General features: G+C 39.9%; 2 protein-coding genes across 3 annotated transcripts in view; one reads left to right on the top strand and one right to left on the bottom strand.

Annotated features, from left to right (window-relative positions):
* The window catches only part of zgc:153993 (uncharacterized protein LOC767645 homolog), a 10439-nt gene extending 6254 nt beyond the window's left edge, over positions 1-4185 (top strand). The window contains exons 5-6 of the mRNA XM_046033527.1: positions 2320-2424; positions 2544-4185. Of these exons, the coding sequence (XP_045889483.1) occupies positions 2320-2424; positions 2544-2642 (204 nt within the window). The 3' untranslated portion in view covers positions 2643-4185. The remainder of the gene's footprint in view (positions 1-2319; positions 2425-2543) is intronic.
* Positions 4186-7429: 3244 nt separating this feature from the next.
* On the bottom strand, positions 7430-12539 carry fgf19 (fibroblast growth factor 19). 2 transcript variants are annotated; one of them, XM_046033483.1, is made up of 3 exons: positions 12338-12539; positions 12119-12222; positions 7430-7750 (listed from the first exon to the last, which is right to left on the bottom strand). In XM_046033483.1, the coding sequence occupies exons 1-3, from the start codon at positions 12537-12539 to the stop codon at positions 7430-7432; spliced, it is 627 nt and encodes a 208-aa protein (XP_045889439.1). The 2 variants fall into 2 exon arrangements, with proteins under 2 accessions (XP_045889439.1, XP_045889438.1); XM_046033482.1 differs by having other exon boundaries at positions 12119-12231; positions 12344-12539.
* Between the last annotated feature and the right edge of the window lie 12146 nt (positions 12540-24685).

The following is a 24685-nucleotide window of genomic DNA, read 5'->3' as shown; positions in this document are numbered from 1 at the left end:
AGTTACACAGTATTAGGGGTGTGGGCTGTATTAAAAGTATCCACTGTTCTCCCATGCTCTAACACACAGTAACGATGAAATGTGTGCTGTTCTCACATTCTTCCTCTGTATGTACACATAAACAACAAGGCAGGGAAATACAAAAGGAATTTATTTTATTGTTCAGTGTACATGCTCACATCTGAAACAAACTTTACGTGCTAAATAACTCTCCAACCCCGCAGACATCTACACGCCAATACCGATTTATATTCATAGCGGCAAGTGCTATGTAGCTCCAGATAGGGGACACAGGAAGTGACATATAGCACCTTCATGCGGCGTCGGAACCGCGTAGGAAATTCACAGCCGCACCGGCAGAGCTCCAGAATGTGCAACTCGGCCGGCTCAGACGCGGACGCGCTACAAGTGCGAGGGCCCGCCCAACGCTGCTTGCAGCTTTAATTTTTATTTGTTTTGTTTTTTTTAAATAATGCATTTACATACTCATTTCTAACTAGGGCTGTGCGATATGACAAAAAATTAATATCCCAATATAGGTAATTTCATTTCACCATAACGAGAGAGAGAGGGACACAGAGGGATTAAATTGAATTCTGTGAAATATCATGTACTTTATATGTAGCTGTGGCAATATTGTTGCTATACATTCATGCCAATTAGGGGTGTGGGGAAAAAATCGATACAGCATAGTATCGTGATCGATACACGGACGCCAAGTATCGATCTTTTGTTATATAAATTGCACATGAGAATTTAACTTTTTGGTACTAAAATAATAATATCTATTGCTTTTTCAGTCTACTAGAAAACTCCACAGGACCATATAGTGGACTGAAAAAGTGATACGAACAAACAGATCTTTTTAGATAAACAGATGTTGACAAAGTTTGACTTTAGGGACCTAATTTGAAGTTGGAAAAGGGTAATAATTGCAATATATCTCAATATATTTAACATCGCAATAAAATCGAATCACAGCATAAGTATCGTGATAATATCGTATTGTGGGCCCTCTGGTGATTCCAACCCCTAATGCCAATAAAGCTAATTTGAATGAGTTTCTGTTGGCATTTCGAACAGTTACTCATGATATTTCTCTGCCTAGGGTGGGGTAACTTATGTAATTCTGGAGAAATCCAATAATGTTACCATGACAAATGGCATGATATAGAGTGAACAATGAAACGGCAAGTAATGTAACTAACGTTAGCTAGGCTGTGGGTTAGCAGCAAACTGTGGCTAACTTACTTGCTGCTGCAAAGGTAATGTGAGAGGACGAGACGCTCCCAGGGCAGTAACTCATTAAACGTTAGCTGACACACACATCATGCCTGGAGCTGCTGCAATAGTGTAGCGTGGTTCAACAGACTTCTCTCTTTGGTATGAGCTCCTCGTTTTTGCTTGCATGGTCTGATTCCTCTTGTTCAGTATCACCAAGTTCCGAGTAAACGTCACGCTCGTCCACATTTGTTTGTTATGAATGCAAATTTTGCTCTATTTATAACTCTAATCTTCTAATGACTTTTGGAAACAGAATGTACTTAGTGCAGTTGAAAGAGGGTATTTGCAGTGACAGAAGATGGAGAATAGACTGGGGAGGGGAGATTATGAAGACCTGTGCACAATCAGAGAGAAGGAGTATAATATAACCACAGCAAAATCGACTACATTTTTAAAACCATGAAACCGCTGATAATTAATATAGCTAGCCACAGCACAAATGTATTCAGTTATGGTAACGTTACACTTGTGAGCTGTAATATTTCCATTCTCTCTGTCTCACTTGGCCCTGACTCTCACAGCGCCCCCCTGCTTAACTGCGCGCACAGCCGGGCTGACGGCTCATTTGGTTAATGAAGCAAAATGCAGATTGCATACTAGTTGAGTAATGAAGGTATGAATGAACATGTAGCGAAATTAAGAGTAGATTACTGGCCAAAAGAAAATACTGGAGTAAAGAAACGTGAGAAGTTGCAGCAAATTTCTTTATTTTACAAATTTGCGTTATTTGTGACAAATGACTACCCAGTTTGCCGCAGCTGCCTTGACCGACCCCACCCCCCCTTAACTTTTCAGCACCACCTTTGTGTTGTGTCGCATGATTTTTGTCCGTGTTTCAACCATTTAATTACGTCACTCATAGGAAACTGCCTCTGCTTTGAGGCAGCTCCGAAATCACCTGAAGCAGGCAGGCAGTGTGAAGTACATTTTTACATTAAGGAAGTGGAGCGGGACTGAAACGTGCTGGGGGCATGTCCCCATGTATAATGGCTCCAACGAGTATGTCTGACTGGTCTTTTTGTTTTTGTGTTAAAGGCACTGACCACCAACCATGTAGACACCATCAGAACAGTCATCAGCTGGGTTCTCCAGGTCATCAGAGAGCAGCTCTACACCTGGCTCGTACAGCAGGGAGGCTGGGTGAGTAATTCATTGTCCATAAAGATCTGCCATGTTCATTTCTAATGTTGGTTTAAGGCTCTGTGGTCATACATGTATGGATCCAAAGCTCTTAATCGTCTTCCTTTTGATCTTTGCAGCAGGGGGTCATCTGTACTTTTTCTCGGTGGAGGACAGTAGCTGTAGTAGCATCAGTTGTATTGGTGGCATCTTTTGTTTACTACAGAAAGACCCGCTGAGAGCACCAGACCACTCAACCTCACAACCCGGGCTGCCGTCTGATCTCCGGGAAAACGCAGTTTTTTAACAAAGGCAATTTCTGGACATTAATCACAGCTACTCCTCATCAACCTCCTCATTAACCAGAGGAGGTCAAGTACAAAAGGGGGGGGACCTCCCCTTTTCTCAGGTTTTCAAGAACAAAAAAAAAAAGAGCATTTCCAGCTTGTTGTCTACCAGGCATATCCGTCATCCTTCACCAGCAACTATTCAGGACCTTCCATGGAATCACAAGCTGCTGCAACAGCTGATGTCAGAAGATGGTGTTTATGAAAACGGGACATAGCTGTAGATGTCTTCACTCCAAAACCCTACCCGAACCAGGTCTCAAATCCACATCAGTTCTTGGTGAGGTTAAACTTCAAATTTCTCCAGGTCTTGGGTGTGAGCACGACCTGAGAGGACATGAAAGACGTCATATGCTGCGTCAGAAGTCCGCCGATCAAAATTCAACAAATTACTTAGACACATGTGGGACCATGCTGTGATTTGGACAAGAACATTTTTAACAACGCTGACGTAGGATTTACAGGTGTGGTTATGTAATAATCTTTGCAAGCGGTGTTAAGAAGGTTATCTTGTCTTTCTGTGGTCTTGCTGTTGTATGCAAATGTAGCAGATCACGCGATGCATGTGACAGTTGTCAGACACCAGGGGCCTGTACCACAAAGCGAGTTCAACATACCCAGGATATGTTTTCGTTATCTGGCTTAACTAACCCTAACAATCGCTGGATAAGCTGTTAGACAAAGCTGGTTACCAACTCGGTAAGTCAACCCAGGGTTTCCCAGACCAGCCGTGAGCGTGTTCACATAAAAGAGGCGGTGTTGGGCAAGAACAAGTCCACTGGCAGCAGAGCATCATATTTTACGAACGAAGAGCAAACTCTAATGCCTAAATGAACCGGCGTAGTCCATACTAATGCATTGACTTGACTTTTTTTTGGGGGGTGTATGGCGCGTATGGAAACGAAAAATCCAATCATGCCATAAAACTACTGAAAACTCAGCTCATTACCAGCGCCCATATCGCAAAAGGTGGGCTGTTGCATGGCCAGTCTCTGTGATATAAGATGGCTACTAACCTAAAATAAATAGCCTACGTTCATATTAACTTTAATTTCAATTTTTTGCCTACTAAATTATATACTCCATAATATTCTGCCTCACATTAGAAAAATTAAACCCATTATTTTAACAGCTGCAACAGGCTGTGTGAAACGGACTTGGGAGCAATAAAAAATACTAAGCAAAAAGCCATAAATAGGCTTACTGTGAAAACCTACAATCGTAGCTTACAGGCTTTCAACCGGTCTCTGTAGGATGATGGCACTATTAGTGCTGGGCTAGGATTAAAATTTTTAATCGCATGATTTTGAATAATGATTTCTAAAGTAGTGTGTTGCGCACTTTTAATTTAAATGTACTGCTATATACACAAAATAACAATAACATGTGGTTTGCAAACAAATAAGGTGCTTTTTACCAGCAATATTCCCTTTACACAGTAGCAATAAAATATTTCTTGTAAATCTCAACTTAAACATTAATGTAATCGAATATAAAACCAAAGCTATTTGCCACTGCCAGGGCGTTACCTTTTCCAGTCCAGAGCCACGATCAGAACATCATAACGGGCACCTTCTGAGCAACAGGTTAACATATATAAATCTGTTTTCTGTATAAATTTTTTTTTCTCAACAGCAGAACCATTTTTCTTTTATCAGGGAGCAGCAGGAACAGTCAGTGCTCAGTAGCAAGAGTCCCTGTTAGAGTGAGGTGAAGTGGTCGCCTCACGCACACGCCCCCCCCTGCCCAAGTTGAATTGTCTTGAACGTTTTGTACGTGACGCGCAGCACAAATCATTGGGAGTTTCTCCACATCAACGCAGCAAACAAAGCAGCTTATAAAACAGTCTGTGGGATTTCCTTCAGACGGTGATGTCATTTCCCAAGACGGCGTAAGTTGCCATGGCGATCTACGGTAAGAAGTGAACCATCATCAGGGTTCTCTGCTTCGTGGTACAAGGCCCTGGATGAGTATAAAATAGAGGAAATTTGACTGAGGACCTCGATGCAGTAGCCTAGAATGTGCTGTTAGACCTGGTTAGCTGGTTTATGACCCACTTTGTCCTATGCAGAAACGAAAAAATAATGTGAGTAACAACACCATACACAATAACGGGATAGGCCAGGACAGCAGAACAAACGTTGAAACTTTCTACCTGCTGATGACAGAGGAACATATTGGGGATGTACTACATCACGGTCTAGGTTTTGTTTTGTTTTTTTTTTGATTCCTGTGGCAGAACTTAATTTTGTCACACATGCACACTCCAACAGATTTTCATCATGCTGGTAGACTTTTAACCTGTAAAACCTCTGCAACTTTTAAATTTGTAATCTCTATAAAGATTTTTAAACTCATAAGGAGAAGGACCAGAATTTTTGTACAAAAACCTGTTCTCTGGGAAACGGGTTGATAAAGACGTAATTATTTAAACTAATGATTTGTGTGTATTGCCATGTGTAAGGGATGATTTGATGGATGGCTACATGGGAACAGTTAGCGACTTACACACTTTAGGATTTACAAACCACGTGAGCTTTTGTCAAGTATTTTTGATACCAAATTGTGCAATTTTTAAGGGCTATCACACTATTTATCTGCTGTTCTGTGGTGTTTTATAAAATGATTCTTATTGTAAAGAAATTATTTTATTGGACTCCGTTTCTGTGAATAAATTTTAAAATGTGTTAAACCGTTCATCTCGCTGTGTGAATGTTGTGATCATCAAGGTCGTTGGATAAGTAGCTAAACATTCCCAGGTAAAGAGGTGGATTAAGGTATTCCTTTAAAAGAGCCCAAAGGATACTAAAGGACAGTAGCCACCCAGCCGCAGCCTATTCACCCTTCTGTTTTCTGGGAAGAGAGATAGAAGTTTCTGCTGCCGCACCACCAGACTGCAGAGCAGCTTTCACCTGAGCATCTACTCATGTAGTCATTTGCTTTAATACATAAACCTTGACAGCAGCAGCTTTAAGGAACAATCACTGATAGACATTTTGATTGACTGTAGAGGACATTCTAAAGGTTATTCTGGTAATGATTTAATGATTATGCACATAAAACATTTCATTCTCTCTTGAAAGACATACTTTTATAGGTCCTGTGCTTTATTGGCATGAATGTTTCAATTGAACAATGTTGCCAAAACAGTTTGCAACAAAGTCAAGAAAAAATTTAAATATGACACAAGATTAATCAAATCAAGACCAATCAATTTATCAGTTATAAATAACAACAAAAATAATACAAATGGAACGTTAAGTTCAACAGTTGGCTGAGTCACGTGCTGGCCCTCAGGTTGGGACACAGGGCCACATTATTCTTAATTTATTATCTTTAAGTTCTTTAAAATCTGGTATTAATAGATGCGATTATTTATTTTATATCTGTTCAACCACATCTTCATTGATTTGTTCTGTGTTTCTGTCAGTCATGTCTGTATTTTGGGTGTAATTAGTGTTGCAGCCTCTAGGTGTCGCCAGTGGGGATTTCAAATGGAGACTTCTATCCATCCATCATCAACCGCTTATCCTGCGTACAGGTTCGGGGGGGGGGGCTGGACCAGTTCATCGCAGGGCCACACATAGACAAACAACCACTCACATTCACACCTAAGGACAATTTAGGATCACCAATTAACCTAACCTGCATGTCTTTGGACGGTGGGAGGAAGCCGGAACACGGCGAGAACCCACGCAGACACGGATATATAACATTTTTACAAATCCAAATGCATATGATTTGAAATAAAGGTATTTTCATCTTAATGTGACAAGCATTAATAACACAGGGACCCTGCTTGGAATGCTTTATTATGCATATCTTCAACATTTTATATGAAATTAAACAGTGCAAACAGCTGGTTTAGCGGGAAACATCCATACATACATTTCATGCATAGGTGCATTCAGTAAAACATAAAAGGTATTCAAATTCAAAGTGCTCGAGATTTAAATAACCACAAAAATACAACAACTGTACTACTACAAGAAGATAACACTTTTTGTCAGGTGTTGAAAAGTTTTTACTTATTATCCTTTCGCAGTTAATTTGACCAACATCCTGATCCTGGTCTACAGGCGAGACGAGGATTGTTCCCCTCTTCCTCAGTTCACTGAGGAATCATACATTGATAAGCAGAATTCCTGATCACATATTTGGCGCTCCTTCATGTGGCGCTGCACCTCCTACTATCAGTGACTACTATTGTGCGATTCTTTTCCTTTTTCCAGTTTCTGTAGGTGCTGCTTTTTGTTCATCTACTGCTGGTTACTGGTCATGTCACCTTCTCTTGATTCCAACAAACCAGAATGTGAAACACAGCCCTCTCTGTATGCCAGAGACCTTTTGGGGGGAGGAAGACTGAGCACCCCCTGGGTGTTTTGTCAGTCCTGTAAATGTAAAAGGTGTCTCTGAAACTGACAGGATGGAACATTATGATCAGGGGCCAGTCTCGGTGTCATTCTCCACTCGGTAGGACACTGCTCTTGTATTCTGTTTGGTCATGTCTGACTGGACAGACTGACAGGATGTAGCAGCAGCCAGTGCGGGAGCAGGCTGGCTGGATATGCAGTCAGTCCCGAGTTCTGCAACATGCAGAGGGGAGTGCCTGGTCAGGCCCCAGACAAAGCAGGACACCTAGGACAACATCCATTTAGAGGTGTCGCAGAGCTGATGTCTCATCTCTTGTGGAAGCTGGGACTGTGAATGATCTGAGACAGCTTCCCAAACGAGTCCATCGTGTCCACTGGTTCTTCTGTTTGGGCTGTGCTCTGTCCCACCTGGTGAGGGACAGCAAGTCCAAGGGACAAGGCCTTTTCCAGGGTGCTGATCCTGGGGAGGAACTGGGCAAGAGCCGGGACATCTCGGTCTCGACCCTGTAGTCTCTGCCGGTGGTTTCCCAGACTGAGCAGGGCTTCGTGTCTGTCAGACACGTAGATGTTGTACCCATCCGGCATGATCTGCTCTCTGAAGGTGCAGTCGTCTCTGCTGTAGGTGTGCTGGAAATGATGGGAGGCATTCACATGAAAAAATGTTCATGGCACAAATATTGTGTTCTGAAATGAGATGAAACTTAACTGATCCCTGTGAGGAAATGATGACTTTGTCAAGACTGGATTACCAACCAAGCAAAGACCAGAAACCGCAACCCGAGCCCAAAAAGACCAAGTGACAATGATGTTCATTGTAACTTTGTTTAAGAATATATTGATTTAGTTTGCTGTGACTTTTCAGTCAGTGTGGTACTAGAGCATCATGTTTTCTCTAAAGTGTACTCTACTACTAGCAGCAGACTTTCCACTTGCTCCGGTTTTGTTTTCTTTTTGTTTCCATTTCCAGCAGTGGACGGTAATAAAGTACATTTACTTAAGTACTGTACTTAGGTACAAATTTCTGGTACTTGTACTTTACTTGAGTATTATGGAACTTTCTACTTCTACTCCACCACATCTCAGAGGGAGATGTTGTACTTTTTACTTGACTACATTGACAGCTTTAGTTACTAGTTACTTTACACATTAAGATTTTACACAAGACTGATGAAGACTTAATAAAATATGTTGTGTTGTGCATTAAACTACCCAAAATGTTGATTCAAGTACAGCTGACACGATTATTATATTGACACTGAAATGAACAGGCAACTATTTTGATCGTTTAGGAAATTTTCATATAAAAACATTTTGTGATTCCACCCTCACTAATATCCTTATTTAAATTTATATTTAGTAATTTTGAGCTTTGTACTGTTGGTTAGACAAAGCAAGCATCGTGATGGGGTCACTTTGGGCTGTCGGTAACTGTGACGGCATTTCTCATTATTTTCAGAATTTTGAAGGAACTTTTGTTGTTGAAAGGGCAGCCTGTTTCTAATGAATGTCATTGTTTAATAAATAGGAAGAAGTTTGCCTGTATTTTTAAATTCTGTTTGTCAGCAACCTCTGACAGTCATAACCATACTAATCATACTTAAGTATTTTTAAAAGCAAGTACTTTTGTACGTTGGCTCAAGTAGAAATTTAAGTTGGAGACTTTTACTTTTAGTGGAGTAATATTAAGCAAGGGCATCTGTACTTTAACTCAAGTACAGGATTTATGTACTTGTATGTTTATTGAAATACTACGCACAAATAAAATAATAAAACCACGTCTTTTTTTTCAGAATAATATCACTGAAAAAAGGTATAGTTTTTAAAGAATTAAAGGTGAGATTATGTAACCTTTCGAAAACCTAATCACACATACTTTCTCTTGCAAATGGAATAAAAAGTAATAAAATGCACTAGGTCAGTTTGCTCACTGTATTATTATATGTTGGTGCAGTTATTCTGTGCAATTATCCATTATCACATATACCTGTATATGAAATGTGTATATAATGTAGATAACTGTCTTATTCTATTTTTATTTTATTTGTATTTTATGTGTTTATTTAACACACTGTATTTACCCAGTGTTGAGCTTATATTATCTTGCTTTAACAATGGGGCAGAAGTCAAGTACATCCTTGTGTCTGATTGGCTATTCCTCGTAATAGGGTCCCAGCAACTTTGCCCCGAGGCCCCTGGCAGGTTAATCTGGCCACAGTCTTTTAATAAACTTCAAACTCTTAGTTGTTGCTGGAATTTTTACTATTATAATTTTTGCATTTTTCATCTTGTAAAGTCAATATTTCACTTTGCTGGACTATTATATTATGAATATATGAAACTATGAGTGAAGCTGTTTCTATTCACTGGTATCCATACAGGTTAGAAGGTAGCTCAAAGTAGCTAGAATTACAATGGCAACTTCCATTAGGACTGCATGAATGGTAGTTTTAGATAAAAGGCCCCTTTTATCAAATAAAGAAAACATACGCAAATGGTGCTGCAAGTTCTTCGACAGCTGTTTACTTTAGCCAAAGAGAGCCAGCCAGAGGCCAAGGTTGTTGTTGCTGCTGCTGGGTCTTTTCATTCAGGTTTTCCACTTTGCAAACACAAGCTAACCTGCACCACACCGAACAAAGGTTGATGAACCGGGCGTCTGTTTGAATGAATGCCTCACTGGCTGCAGTGTTTTCTGAACATGGAAGCTGATTAACATCAGCAGGAGACCTCAGGTCACCAGTGCCTACAGAAGGCCTTCTAGAAGATCCTTTGTAAAGGTTCTTAATAAAATGTACTAGATATTCTTTTTGGAGAAGCATTGTTTTTTATATCCAGCTAATATATATAGCTAAGTTTTGAAAAGATGCAAAAATACATCAATATTAGGTTGGTTTGGTTGTTTTATAAAACTCTAACATCCTTATCTAGACATACCAAGTGAATCACATGACACACTGTTGAGGAAGGCTATGTTCTACGGGTGGGTTTGTAGTTATTTTCTTTATTACATATCAATGTGCTATTGAATGCAGTTGCTGTTTCGCTTTGGCCCTCACAGCTCCTGTTACATGTAGTGCAACAACAATGCTAAAGTAAGCTGCTGTGGTAAATAACTGCAGTGCACAGACCATACAGTCAGAGGCACACACGCAGGAACAACCTAACCCCTTTATTTGGCTCAACAAGGCTAGAGATGTTGTCTAACCATCCAGAATATTTTGCATGGTGGCGTGGTTTGATTTTCTTACTTTCAAAGCAAAATGCTAGTGTTAACAGCAGTAGCTGGGTTATTCAGAATGAAGTATACGGTGCTGTGATTAAAAAAAGTGCGTGATGTCCTGGAGTATATCACTCATTCTTTGGTTGCTCTGGCTAACAGAAGCAACCTCTCAGCTGCAGCAACTGAGCAGTTGCTGCAGCTGAGAGGCTGGGGAAATGTTATTGGCTGAAAGGTGAGGAGGTGGGGATCGCTGACAACTCTGTCATGAAAAGTGCCATACTGAAATAAGTGTAACAGTGAATAGTGAGACTATGAAATAAAAAACATTTTAAAAACGTGTTGACATAAATCTGAACTCTTTACATTTTACTGTATTTCATATAATTTGTTTCATATTGGTCATTTTGGTGTTCCATATAACCAGTGGTGGACAAAGTACACAAATCCTGTACTTGAGTATAGTACAGTACTACAGTAAGTACTGTAATCTTCAAAAAGTAAAAAAGTACCTGCTTTTAAAAATATTTAAGCATCAAAAGTAGAAAGATGCATTAGTGTGGTTATGATTGTCAGGGGTTGCTGACATGACAACAGAATTTAAAAATACAGCAGTCAAACTTTCCTGTTTATGAAACAATGACAGTCAGGTTAACCTAATAATTCAAGTGTGTGTGTGTGTGTGTGTGTGTGTGTGTATGTGTGTGTGTGTATGTGTGTGTGTAAGTGTGTGTGTGTATGTGTGTGTGTGTGTGTGTGTGTGTGTGCGTCTCAGTGGTGGATGAAGTATACAGATCCTTTACTTAATTAAAAATACTCTGTTACAAGTAAAAGTCCTGCATTGAAAATGTTAGTAAATGTAAGCAAAAGTATGTATAATCAGAAAAATATACTTAAAGTATACATATTTTGAAATTAGTTAAAACAGTTACCCAGACCCCTTCACAATGCTTGCGTTGTCCAACCAACAGTACAAAGCTCAAAATGATTACAAATAAATTCAAATAATTAAAAGGAAAAGCAGCATCTTCATGTTAGTGAGGGTGGAACAATGAAATGTTTTTACATGAAAATGTCCTAAACGATCAAAGTCAGTGGCAATATAATAATCGTGTCAGCTGTACTTGGATGAAATGTTGGCTACTGTAATTTATAACAAATCATATTTTACTAAGTGTAAAAATCTTAATTTGTAAAGTACCTAGTGACTAAAGCTGTCAGATAAATGTAGTGAAGTAAAAAGTACACGATTTCACTCTGACACGCAGAAAGGGAAGTAGAAAGTGACATCAAAGAAAATACTCAAGTAAATTACAGTACTTAAGTAAACGTAATGCATACAACACACCTATAACCTGTGGGGTTATCTCTGAAATAAGAAATTATATTTTTCAACTTGAAAGTTGGGCCTTTGTATTTACATATGTTTTTAGTTAAATGTGTTGGGTTTTTTTGCAGTTTGCAGCACAGATGTCACACTCAAATTCAAATTTGACTATAAAATAACATTTTGTATTAGGATTATACACATTATCTATTAAATGTTACCAATTTGATTAATATCCTGCCTAATTATTAATCATTCTGCAGTGGTAATTAGAAAAAATTCTCTTTCACTTCACTTGTCATTTAAGCAATGCCCTGACACAGGACTTTTAAATGTAATAATAATATATAATAAATAATAAATGTATAAATTACTTTTCGCTAAATAATAATTCATTAAATTTGTTCTCATGTTAAACAACATATGTTGTCACCTTGTCATATGAAACCCTTACCGATGAGTACAGTTTTCCATCGCCTTCCATGCAGAGAAACCGTGCTGTTGCTACTCCTTTGATGACAACACAGCCTGGATCCACTGGACGGATCTCCAGCAGGCCTGCAGTTCAAATGTTCATCAGAATGAAAAATCCCTCCAAGTCATCAATGTGATTTACCGACAAGCACCACAGTTTGCAGCTCGTTAAGTCTGTCTTGTTAAATGCTTGACTTACTGTATAGAGTCTGGTCCGCAGAGCCATAGATCTGTCCATCTCCACTAATCAGTAGGTGCAGTCCCGGTCTGGCGGCGTACAGGTGCCTGAGCCGGACCACCTGGCCCCAGCCGTGGGCAATGTGGGGCCCATGGTCCGATACGGGCATGGAAACAACTCCAACAGCAAAAAACATATTGGCAGTGAACATGAGCAGTAGCATGATTCGACAAATCCTGTGTAAGTTCTGTGTTGCTTCTGCCTCAGTTGGCGGTGTGAAGTAAAGTAGTCTCATCCTAACCCAGCCTTTTAAATATGGCCCTTATCAGCTGCAGATAACCCTCTTTCCCAAATCCAGTTCCCAGAAGCAGACCACAACACACCCCTGCACGACATCCAACTGAATCACAGTTCCCAGACGAGCCCCAACGCAAGACCCTGTCATGTCTTTCAGTGTGGGATGTCAATTTTATTTTCCTTTATTTGTATTGACTTGTTTATGTTTTATATATTCATTGTTGTTACTTTCTGGATGAAGTCTCCTTAGAACACTAGACTCAAGCAGGTTTACATCTCCATGGAGTTTACATGTCTCCCTCTGGCAATTCAGTGCATACACACAGTGTGTAGACCTAGTCCTCAATGGGTCAATGAATCAGTATAATCAATCAATACAAATACACAAATTGGAATTATACCTATTACAACTACAACACCATGACAATTATGATACTGTTCATAATAATCAGCATCCATCAGCATTTCCCCTGATGCTGTATTATATGTAGTATTATTATTATTAGTAGTAGTACTAGTAGTAGTAGTATTAGTAGTAGAAGTAGTAGGCATTGCAAGATGGTATTGTATTTCATGCATAGACTGACACAATGTGCCTTACCAAGTCATGTCAGAGTAGCATAATTAAACAATGCAGTGGTAGTGGGCTGGTAGTACAAATAGTAATAATAGCTGTACTAGTATTACAAGAAGTAGCAGTGGTAGTAGTGTTGGTCTAAGTACAGGGCAGTCTGGCAAAAGGAATAAACCTTGGCTCATGGCTGTAGACCGCACGTGTCTAATACTGATGATCACCTTGCAAAGTTATACCAAATGTTCTCTGCAAATTGCACATTTTGTATTTGTGGATAGGGTAAAGTCTACAGATTGGTCTGAATGAGGGTGCAGCTGTGAGACTGGGTCACTCCATTCTAACATAACAGACTTCTTCCGCTCTTATCACGTTCTGACCTGTGCTTCCGCTGCTCGGCCTTGAATAGACATACAAGTTAAACTGTAATGGAGAGCAAACATCACTCTTCGCCAAAATGCAACTCGGCCCAGATTTCAGAAGTCTTATCTTTTGGTAAGTTTTTAGATGTGTAAATTGATCTGCTCTGAGGGAAGATGGTGTTACTGCCTGTGTGTGCTGTGGCACTTTGACAAGTGATTCTGTTTCCAATTTACCAGAAGTAGCTACACAGCTTCTGTCACTAGATGGCAGCATTATCTTTTCAAAGCCAACTTTATTTTTTGTTTATTTCTTTAACACAACACAGTTGATCCAAAAAGCTTTGCATAAAAAGAAATAAACAGAAACATAATATTATAATTATTTTACAAAGAGTACAGTCTATATGAAAAGTAATTTTTGTTGTGATTTGGCGCTATAGAAAGAAATTTGAATTGAATTGAATAATACATGAAGACGGTCATTGTACATTACAATCCATTGAGTTTTGTAAGTATAAAAGGTAGCAGTCTTCTTAGCCATTAAAGGGCCAACTTATCTTCAGTTTAACTTCAGTTGTAAAAATCCCCACACTTGCAGACATGCTTTTCACTGTAAAGTGATATCTTATTAAGAATGCAATTACATTGCACTGGAGGTATGAAACCCTTGTACTTTCTGAAATGTTACAGGGCTGTTTGTGAAGACGTGTTTACTTGGTTACAGGCTCTGCAGTCCAGCTGATGAAATGATCCTCACAGAGCAGACTGCTGTGGGTTGACCTGCTGACATTTAACACGTATGGCCGCCTTGTAATGTCGATGATGCTGTTTGAGTCAGAGCTGGTCTGAGCTGTTTGTGGACTGAAAAAAAAAATTTGGGACACAAAACTGCCCTTTTGCGAGCAGCGGATGTTGCAACCTATGTGGTCATACAAACCTACACTGACTTCCATCAGATCATCAAAAGGTCTGTAGAAGAGTCAGACTGTCCTGCTTTGGACTTCCACATGGGCAGATCCAAGCTAGATTCATTATCATCCATCACTGATTTGGACTTAAAGCATGTTTAATATGAATAATCATCTCTTAGATCCTTGAGAATGCAGTCGCCAATCAGTTTTTTGACTTTCTACATAACACTAGTTTATATGAGAATTTCCAGTCAGGATTTAGAGCGCATCATAGCACAGAGACAGCGCTGGTGAAAATGACAAATGACCTTCTGTTTGCATCAGACAAAGGACTTGTCCCTGTACTTGTCTTGTTACATCTTAGTGCTAAAATTTCCAGTTTGATAGTAGCTAGTTTTTTCAAACAGAGCAGTTGTGATGCCTATATGGAAATACTGCGCCACAGGGTCACAGCAACAGAGGGGGTGACAAAAGCAGTGGTATGAGGGTGAGAACTTAACTGAACTGTATCTTAAAGGGGCAATATGTAGTTTTCAGATTACAACCAGGCATGTACACGTACATGTGCTTGAACCATGGGCTTGAACTCATGAGCGTGCACAATCCGCAACACAACCGATTTCATACAGCACTTAGGCTCAGTGTATGAATGTGTGTGACTGGTGAATGCAGATGTAGTGTAAAAGCGCTTTGAGTGGTCGAAAAGACTAGAAAGGCGCTATACAAGTACAGAGCATTTACATTTACATACAGAGATCCCACAATAAGCACGGAAACACCGGCATGCCGGCTGTGGCTTTTCTCCAGACATGTGCAGGTTCTGTCAGTTCAACGTTCCCGGCTCAGAGGGAGATCAACACCGGCTCCGCACCTTTCATTCAGCGCAGCATATTGGCACAAGACTCTCTGAAAAAAGGCAGAGTGAGAGCGGCTATAGACAGACAGGGAGACAGCTTTACACAACATGCTGGAACCTCAGGTAAACTCCCACTGCAACGTTACACAGTAATATTTTTATCAGCTTGAGGTTGAACTAATCCATGCTCGTTACATGATAACATTACATTTACTGCATTTAGCCGACGTGCTACATCGGTGTTAGCTCATCTGTCTGCTTTTCAGTAACTAACTTTACTATCTGTGTATCTTTCACCGGAGGCTCAGCAATGTCAGCACTGCATGTAACGGTTAGTGAGCTGGACTGAATATTATAACGAGATTGTTGTCACACTTTATAATAGTTGGACTGCAGTAAGTAGCTTTACTGTAGTGATTGGTTCATCTACTGTGTTGTCGACACCATTTTGTTGCAGTGGTGTATATTATGTGGGTCACGTTAGTTACAGCGACTGAAAGGTGGAGAAGCTTTGTACCTGAGTATCGGTGAAACATGAATGAATGTTGTGTTGCTTTATAAAGCGCTAATGTCAAAGTGTCACATGTGCGACTGATTAGATACTGTATATGCAAATGCTTTTTTCCCCTGCAGCCATTTGGACCTGTCACAGCAGGAAAAGCCTGGTGGGTCACATGCACTTATTAACATAATTAATGGTAATAACATTATACATTTATGCAAAAATGATTATGTACAATTGTCTGCTGTTTCCTACATTATCAATTGCTTACTGTAAGTCATGTTGATCAGAATGTATTACAGTATTCTGGTTCTCTGTTGAATAAGTATGTTTTCTTGTAAATGTACAAGAAAATGTGAGTGAATGGTGAATGCAGATGTAGTGTAAAAGCGCTTTGAGTGGTCAAAAAGACTAGAAAGGCGCTATACAAGTACAGAGCATTCAGTAAAAGTGCAACTGTGAATCCTGTCCCAATCCAAACCCTTGCAATGTATAACTTTTCACTGTTGAAATTGATCTATGCCATGCAGAAAAAGTGCAGCCTTGTGCATTTTCAGTCATGGTCATCCAAACCTTAGCTGTAGTTTACCAATACAAATAGTTTTGCAAATGTTAAGGATGAATCTAGAAATGTACCAAAGCGACTGAGAGAAACAGTAAGAATAACATATTTTCACTTTATTGGCTGTACTATAGTATATGAAACAAGAAAGAATCAGACATTTCCTTCAGTATCCTTTATTTTTTCTATATCACTGTAGTCAGTAATTTACTTGTGAAAAAAAAGTTCCTGAAATTTCAGTGCTGCAACACAGTTTTTCTCAGTTCTTTACACAGTAAAACAGGTACCTGAGACACAGTAAGCACAACCTGTAATTCATGTCCCAACCCCTTGAACCAATTCTGCTAAAATACAAGCACATTTCTTGCTTTACACAGTTTGCAGTTTTACTATAAAACCACATTCAAAACACTACACACATTTCTCTACACGCATAGATGTAAACATAAAATGTACGTAAATGTTCTGCTAAGACTTTCTAATTATGTGTCCAGCTACTGCAAAAATGCAGGAAATTTGCCATCTTTGGACACAGTGTGTTCGCATTTGAAAAATGTGCTGCAGATGTCCAGTACAGTGTTTTGAAGGTGGTGAAGTAGTAATGAGAAAAGAGTTCATAGATTTTGGAGAAAGTGGTCATTGAATGCATTTTGTGTGAAAGCAATGAAAAATGATTCACAGTTTGGTCCACATACACTTTTCACTGACTGTGTGAAGAGTTTTGACAATGTGACTTCAGTTTTGACCGATGCAGTTGGAAAAACTGTAACACCAGCTTCCAGAACATGACAGTTTTCAATACTTTGTGTCGTTGACACATGTTTGGTACCCAAAACGTATTGAGGTTTGATACCCAGCCCTGTCCACAGCACATCATTACCTTGAGTGGTTCCTCACATTCCTGCACCTTGCACACAACTTAAAGGTGTGTTTTAGTGTTATTTTTCCCCTTGTTTGATTTTTGTGGAATTTTCTGAAAATTTGAGCAACATTTGATTAAAACATGTACTTACAGTGCTTAGTATTAGCATTTTGATAAAGATTATAGGGTCAGGGTGACAATGAGCATCATGGAGAATCCACATCATTTCCTAAAATCCCAAACATACATGACAAGCTAGATCGCAGGAACTAAAGTAAGACATTGGGGCGAGGTCATTAGAAGTGCCTTCACTTTACAACATCTCAGGCAGAATAACTACCCTTTTCCCACAGACACAGACAGAAGAGTGTTTTTCTTTGAGAGGAAAGAAATATTGATTCTTCAATGAGAAATATTTTTGAATTGTTGATACGTTTCTGGATAATTGTTCACAAATCCAGTTGATCGGTTCTCGTTGTAATCTGTCCAAAACCAAATCCAATGAACTTTGGCACAATTTGTTTTTAGTTTGTGTGTCACTGTCTGAATTCCATATTAATACTACTAACTAAACACTATGTATAGATTAGATTGTTTTATTGGCCATGCTAATGTTGACTGCCCATTATTATGGCATATAAGGCAATTATAGTATATAAGAACTTGTTGATTATTCATGTAATCATGAATAGTCAACGAGTAATGACGTTTTTCACTTGAATCCAAAAAGAAGAATTTACACTTGTTACAAATGTTTTTTGACAAACATTTACCATCACTAAGTGGGCTGCCAGCTAATCTCCGTGTTTGTCTGTTAAGGACAGAGCTTGGTGACAAAGGTTGTTTACCATAGCAGCTTAAGCCGGAGGTCCAGATGTATGAATGCTGCCCTGAGCTGAGTGAGTCACAACTTATAAGAGTAGAAAAGAGTACAAGAATACATTTCTTTATATGAAATAGTAGTTTGGGACAGTTTCAAGCATTAAGAGTGTGTGTGTGTGTATGTGTGTGTGTGTGTTTATGTGTGTGTGTGTGTGTGACAGCATTTCAGCTGCAGGTGTCCTGTCAGATGGACGGTGAGGACATTTGAATGCCGTAAGCAGCTGATTTTCCTGGTCTATCCAGAAACCATTGTGCTATTTCAACACCAGTTGACCTTGTTTACTTTACTAATTGATGGATTTAAAACCCTGTCAAACTTACAAGAGTGAAATACAGGAGTGGAATGCAGTTGTTTGAAAACAGGCAGACTTGTTAACAGTTTAGCTTTCAGTACAGATCCACATCTCTGTCCACCTGTCTCACAATGACGTGCACCCCCCCCCCCCCCCCCCCCCCCCCCCCCCCCCCCCATGCACACACACCAGAATCTTCTTCGCCATCTAATAAAACATCAAAACACATGACAAGTGTGTGTTTGTGTGTGTTTAGTGGGAGGTGTGGAGGTGTTTCACCTAAAATCTCTATCTGTGTGTAAACTCAGACGCCAATAAATAGCTGTTAAATCACTTGTCTGTGTTGGCACACACATTGGTAACTTTCTCTCTTCACATGCTGCTCAGGCGTTTCATCAAACAGGTGTGTGCTTGAGTTTGGTTCACTGTGACACTGTGTGTCCTGTGCAGCTTGCAGACAATAGAAAAGCGGATGCATGAGACTCTATCTTTAGTCTGGTTTACAGCCTTTAACCAGGCAAGCAGAAAGCTGTCATTCTGTCATTCTTTCAGGCTGTGACAAGGCCTTTTTTAGTCCAGACTGCAGCTGAATGTACAGAAATACATATGTTCAGAAGCTATGTGAACACCTGTCCTGCTCTGGCAAGGTCACAGTGTAGCAGATATACCATCAAAGTGCCAGGCAAGAGAGAATGGAAGGAAAATATCGAAAAGCAAATCTTAGAATCATGAGGTTCAATCAGAGAATCCCACTACAGGTATTTTCTGGTTGTTTCTCTTCGTTTCTCTAATTATTCAGTGATCATGAAGACTTTCTTTATACCATCCCATGTTAATATCGCCACATTTTAAACTCCATGCCCCCAAGTTATGGTTTTCAGGTTTTCTGTGTAAGGTCATTTTTAGAGATTACGAGCTCAAATCCAGAGCCGCAGAGGAGGTTACACAGGTGTTTTCCACAGACTTTTAGAACCTTCAGATCTAAAAAGTGAAGCCAATGCTGAAGTGTCTTAAACAACGCATTCTCATCTCAGTGTGTCATTACCAACGCTTTCAGACAGCGTAACAAAGTTGAATTATTGTACGCTTCAGCGTTCGTATGAAACGACACAATTTGCTAGCAACACAAAGGACAGCTGTGCCGATGTGCTAGCAGGTAAGGTTAGCCGGTCGACATGCATAAAGTCAGTGACTTAGGTTTATACACTAACATTTCTGATGGTTATGGTAAGGGTAGGGGGCTTTGGGGGGCTGTCAACACCTTAAACTCGAACTCGAACAACAGCGCTGCAAAAGGGTACCTAGGGCATTAAAAAGCAACAACAATGGGTCTTGACCAAACATCCATATGTGACGAGTTGGCAGTGAGAATGTGTTGGACAAGTCGCTACCATGGCGACCTGTCAGACGTAGCAATGCCTATCCCTCCCCAGCTCCACCCTCTCATCCAAATATGGTCATTTCTGGTTCCAAAAAACCAAGATGGCGACAGCCTAAATGCCAAAATTGAAGCTTTAAAACTGTAGTCCACAAACCAATGGGTGATGGCATGATGGCTACATCTACTTCTTTATTATGGTAGTCCTCTCCATAGCGGTTAACTGAACTTTTCAATCAATCAGTCAATTTAATCTATCTATCTAACTTCCATTCTGGCTGCTCTTCACTGGCTACCAAAAAAGTTAGTTTCAGAGCATTTGCCCACAGCACCCCTTATCTCTGGAACAGCCTTCCACTGCATGTTAAAGAAACATGCTCAAGAAATGTTGAAAATTGAGACCGAAGACGTACCTCTGTTCACTCCTGTACAGCCTACCTCAGTCAGGTGCATCACCGTATATTAAAAAGAAATTTTTTAAGTACCGATGCTTCAGTATGGGTGTTTCATTTTCATTTTCTATTAAAACATAATTTTAACTGATGTGTTTTATTTAATTATTTATTTTAATTGCAAGGTGTTTGTACAGGCCATGCTGCATTGGGCTTTTAAAATTTAAATGAAACTGACTGACAGAATTGAAATTTTTGTTAAAACTATATTCCACACAATCTGACTTTGTTATTCAGCCTAACAAAGTTACAAACTGTGGTAGGAGGAGTTTGAAAAATGTGGGTGCTCAGCAGGCAGAAGGGGTCTAACGAAAAAAAAGGTGCAGTATGTGGATGTTTTCTTGTTCTTAAAGAGAGATTTATACAGATTAAAGGTGAGGACGAGCTGAGTTCTGTGAGTTTGCTGCATATGTGTGGATGCATCGCAAATACCAGCCCATTTGTGTTGCTGTTGTTCTATTGGAATATACTGAAACTTGGCAAGTTAAACTCTCTGAATTACTAATAGGTTAGGTTTATGTTATTTATAATTTCCAAAACCCCTGTGAATACCATAAATTCACTTGAGAAATGTGGGGTCAAATATGCATATTTTTTGAAAAAATACTGTATGGTAAAAGAGGATCTTCTCCCAAAAATACAGATAACAGCACACTTTATATTTTGGGGATGATAATTTTATTGTAAACTTACATTAAGTTAGACTTTTGCCATGTGCACAGCACATACAGTTTGATATTTTATTAGGCCCTGTATAAAACTACAAGACAACTGATAAAAGTAGTTGATACAAAATCGTCATAAGACCACAGGACTCAGAATCATAGATAGTACAGTATCATATCATCACTTCACAATAGAAAATCCTTTCCCTGAACATCCAGGCAGCATACGTAGAAATATATCAACAGTTTAGAGTTCAGAGATGTGTAAAAAACAGTTTGAGCAATGAAATCCAGCCATTCTGTAGGCTGACTTTGTTTTGTCCTGGAAGGAGACTCCCTGATACCCACCCATACCCTGCTCACTGATGATGTTTTAACTTTCTCAGTTCACACACATTAGGAAAAACAAATTCTCACAACATCCCGTTAGTAGTGTTCATAGGGACTATTTCTTCAGTAGAAAGTAGTTTCAGTCAACAGTTGATTCTGTGGATTATCCAAAGAAACAGGAACACTGCTGCTTAAATTTAGTTTTTCAAGGAAGAGAGCATCCAAAACAAACCTATCTGCATGACTGGATACCAGGTAGGTGAGAAATTATGTTTTTTGTAATTTGTGTGAATTGACCCTTTAACAGTAACTAATGTAATAAGAGAAAATTTGGGGGTTTGGGGTGCTGTTGAGTGCAGCATGTATAGTCTGCATGGTCAGCAGTGACTGTCAACCTGCATGTGAACCATTTAGACCGTTTGAGCAGAAAGTGTGCTACAACAGTCACAGACTGCTGACTTTAAGAACTACACTGGTCTGGCTTGGTACTATAGCTGAATAACCAAATGAGCAGCCGGAGTAGAGGGCTGGCCCAGGGTCAGTGACGGAGGGCAGAAAGGTATTCTGATGTAAACATGATGCCCGCCATGCAAAGCAGTGATACCGGAGAACACCAAGCACAGCTGTGGGCACCAGACACACCAGTATACCTGCATGCATCACTGTTGACCAGCTGAGATGTTGGACAGGAGACTTAAACAACCACAAAGTAACCAGTAATGTACCAGGACTAGCAGACAGTGGCTGCTATACTTATTCTGACAATTTGACATGTATCTCACAGTAGTGAGCCTGCATAGCTTGGATCATTCTGCACATCCACGCTGGTTTGCAGGAGTCATGGCCTAAAGCCACTTCAGTGACAGTTTGCATGATATTTGCTTGAGTTATTTGCAACTTAATACCTAGCGTGTTCGTTCAGTGTGCATCATCGCCTCTTCTGAAGGCACTCTTACTCAACAGATGAAAACAATACAATCCCAAACAAGAGTTGGGCAGGTTACAATATATTGTGTGTGGAATGTTGAAACTGAGATTTCAAACCTCTTAGATTAAACACAACAGGAGAGCATAGCAAAGAAAGAACAAGTCACCTATCTCTCACCAGTCGTTTTTCTTGACCTGGGTTGTTGATGATCCATTGATTTATTCATCAGGTGCACCACAGCAAGCCAATCAAATGCAACTCGTGCCTTCGGACAGCAACTTCCACCAAGCTCTGTTGGTTTAAAACTGTCCTCCCCGAAAGGAATACCAGCACCTTCAGTTACTTAGAGGTTATATTTACAAAATATATAAAGAAAAATATAGGGTTACTGGCATAGCATATAGTACAGTCCAACAGCTGTCCGTAAATATTTCTCCCATGATTATCCTTTCTAAAAGTAAATCACAGGGTAAAGATAGCTGGAACGTGACAAGGCGCAACTAGGACAACATGGACACCAGAGCAGGGCTGCAGTTAACTGCAGACACAGAGAGACAGAGAGGAGACAAATATTAGACAGAAGGAGTCAGTAAAATATGTACACTAAACTGAGCTAGTGCTGCGGGCAGCTGCTGCTGCAGGAAGTTAAGGCAAAGCTTGAAAATGTGTATTGATCGTACCGGAACTGCACCAAAGTTTGTATCCTCAACAAAATGTATTTGTGAGCTTATTTTATCCTGAGTGTGTTGTTGTTCATCCCTGCACAAGGAAATGACTGGGGGGGATGCACTTAGGGAATGACACTGATGTATAGCCTGAGAAATACACTTTTAGATCATTAAAGGAATTGTTTGCCATTTGAGTAATACACTTATCTGCTTTCTTGCCAAGAGTTAGATTTTCAGACTGATGCCACTCTCGTGTCTGTGTGCTAAATATTAGCCTAGCTTAGCACTAAGAGTTGAAACTGGGAGAAACAGCTAGCCTGGCTTTGTCCACTGTTTGAAAAATATGCTTACCAACACCTCACTTAAGCTCTATTTCTGTGCTATTTCTTGGCCGAATGTGGTTATTTTGTGGCAACTGCATGGTGACGACAGTACTCAATGATTTTTGTACAGATTAAGTTATAAAGTGTCTATCAGTGAGCTTTAGACCACACCTACATTCTACTTTTTCTATTGTAAACTTTCTCCGTCCACCCCAGTGTTTTAGCTGCGTATATAGCTGCGCATATCATGTGACCATTCACATACACTGGGTATACGCATGTCGGTGTAAACAGGGAACAGATTGTCTGCTCTGCAGTTGCTGAAGATTCGACAACAGTAAAAGTACAACTAAAGAAGATTGTCGATGGTGAAGAACCATACCAGAGATTTGTTTGCATGGACTGACGACGAGGTGGAACTGTTACTGAAAGTACACACGGGAGTACAAAGGTCATGTGATAGGAGCTTGACAAATCAGGGAAGGATACGCCATGACTGTTAAGGGCCAATCAGGAAGCCAAACGCAAGCGCCTTTGCGATGCAAAGTTTAGAAACGAAAACATGGTCAGCAGCATTTTCAAACTTCTCTGTTTCAGGTCTTCAAATTCGCCGTTTTAGTCTGGATGGCAGGTGCAAATGTAGCAAAAGTGCTGTGTTTTAAAACGAAAATGTAGTAATGTAGATTTAGCTTAAGAGGTGCTGGTAGGGGGGTTTATCTACCTTTGGACAGAGCCATGCTACCTGTTTCCCCCTGCTTCCTGTTCTTATGCTAAGCTAAGCTAACTGACTGCTGACTGTGGCTTTTTATTTGCTGTACATACCTGAGACTGATGAACTTCTCAAACCCAACGAGTGTATTTCTCAAATGTCAAACTATTTGTTTGAATCTAAGTTATTTTAAAGTCGGACAAATGTTTGCAGAACAGCGGCCACCGTGGCTAAAAGTGAAAATTACAGCAGCGAAATAAAAGTTTATTGGACGGAGATAGGCTGTGATTTGTTGCTTATGAATTCAGTTTTTCTGTGTTTGTATCTTTTTTCAAAAGTTACATAGTATCACTTTAAGTGACGGTAAAGATGACAAGGTGAGGGACATTTTCCAGGGGAAACAAATTTTGGCACATCAGAGGTAAAATAGCAAATATCTGTTCAATTGGCACAAACTTCTCCAGTCCCGAGTGATGCTGCCAACCATGTCTGGCTGTCCTGCTTCAGACCCCGCAGGCAGACTTGTGTGATCCAGTCCAACAGCTACTGGACAATCAGAAATAACTTGACATAAAGAATAGCCCTGTTCCACAGTCAAGGCTACAGTTTCTCTGTTGCATTTCAGCACTTTGACCTTGCTGTTAAACTCCCAAATTCCCAACTATTATAATGTCAAAGAGGATGCCTCTCTCTATCTGCAGTCTTATAAGTCTGACTGAGATTGACGGCAGAAAAGTTCATAGTTCACCCCCCCGACAGAGCTATAAACAGACTAGTGGAGGTTGTAGGGGTTCTTCTACTCCCTCCTCCTCCTGCCG

The sequence above is a fragment of the Micropterus dolomieu genome, linkage group LG20, assembly GCF_021292245.1.
Source record: "Micropterus dolomieu isolate WLL.071019.BEF.003 ecotype Adirondacks linkage group LG20, ASM2129224v1, whole genome shotgun sequence".
Taxonomy (NCBI): domain Eukaryota; kingdom Metazoa; phylum Chordata; class Actinopteri; order Centrarchiformes; family Centrarchidae; genus Micropterus; species Micropterus dolomieu.
The sequence above is the reverse complement of the archived record's forward strand: the minus strand, read 5'-3'. Positions and strand labels throughout refer to the sequence as shown.

Excerpts from the sequence above, each read along its gene's own strand:
- fgf19 (XM_046033482.1), bottom strand. The coding sequence starts at position 12,539 with ATGCTACTGCTCATGTTCACTGCCAATATGTTTTTTGCTGTTGGAGTT. Across the intron at positions 12,232-12,343 it reads TGGCTCTGCGGACCAGACTC|GAACTGCAGGCCTGCTGGAG; the intron begins TATACAGTAAGT and ends TGATGAACATTT. Across the intron at positions 7,751-12,118 it reads ATGGAAAACTGTACTCATCG|CACACCTACAGCAGAGACGA; the intron begins GTAAGGGTTTCA and ends CATCATTTCCAG.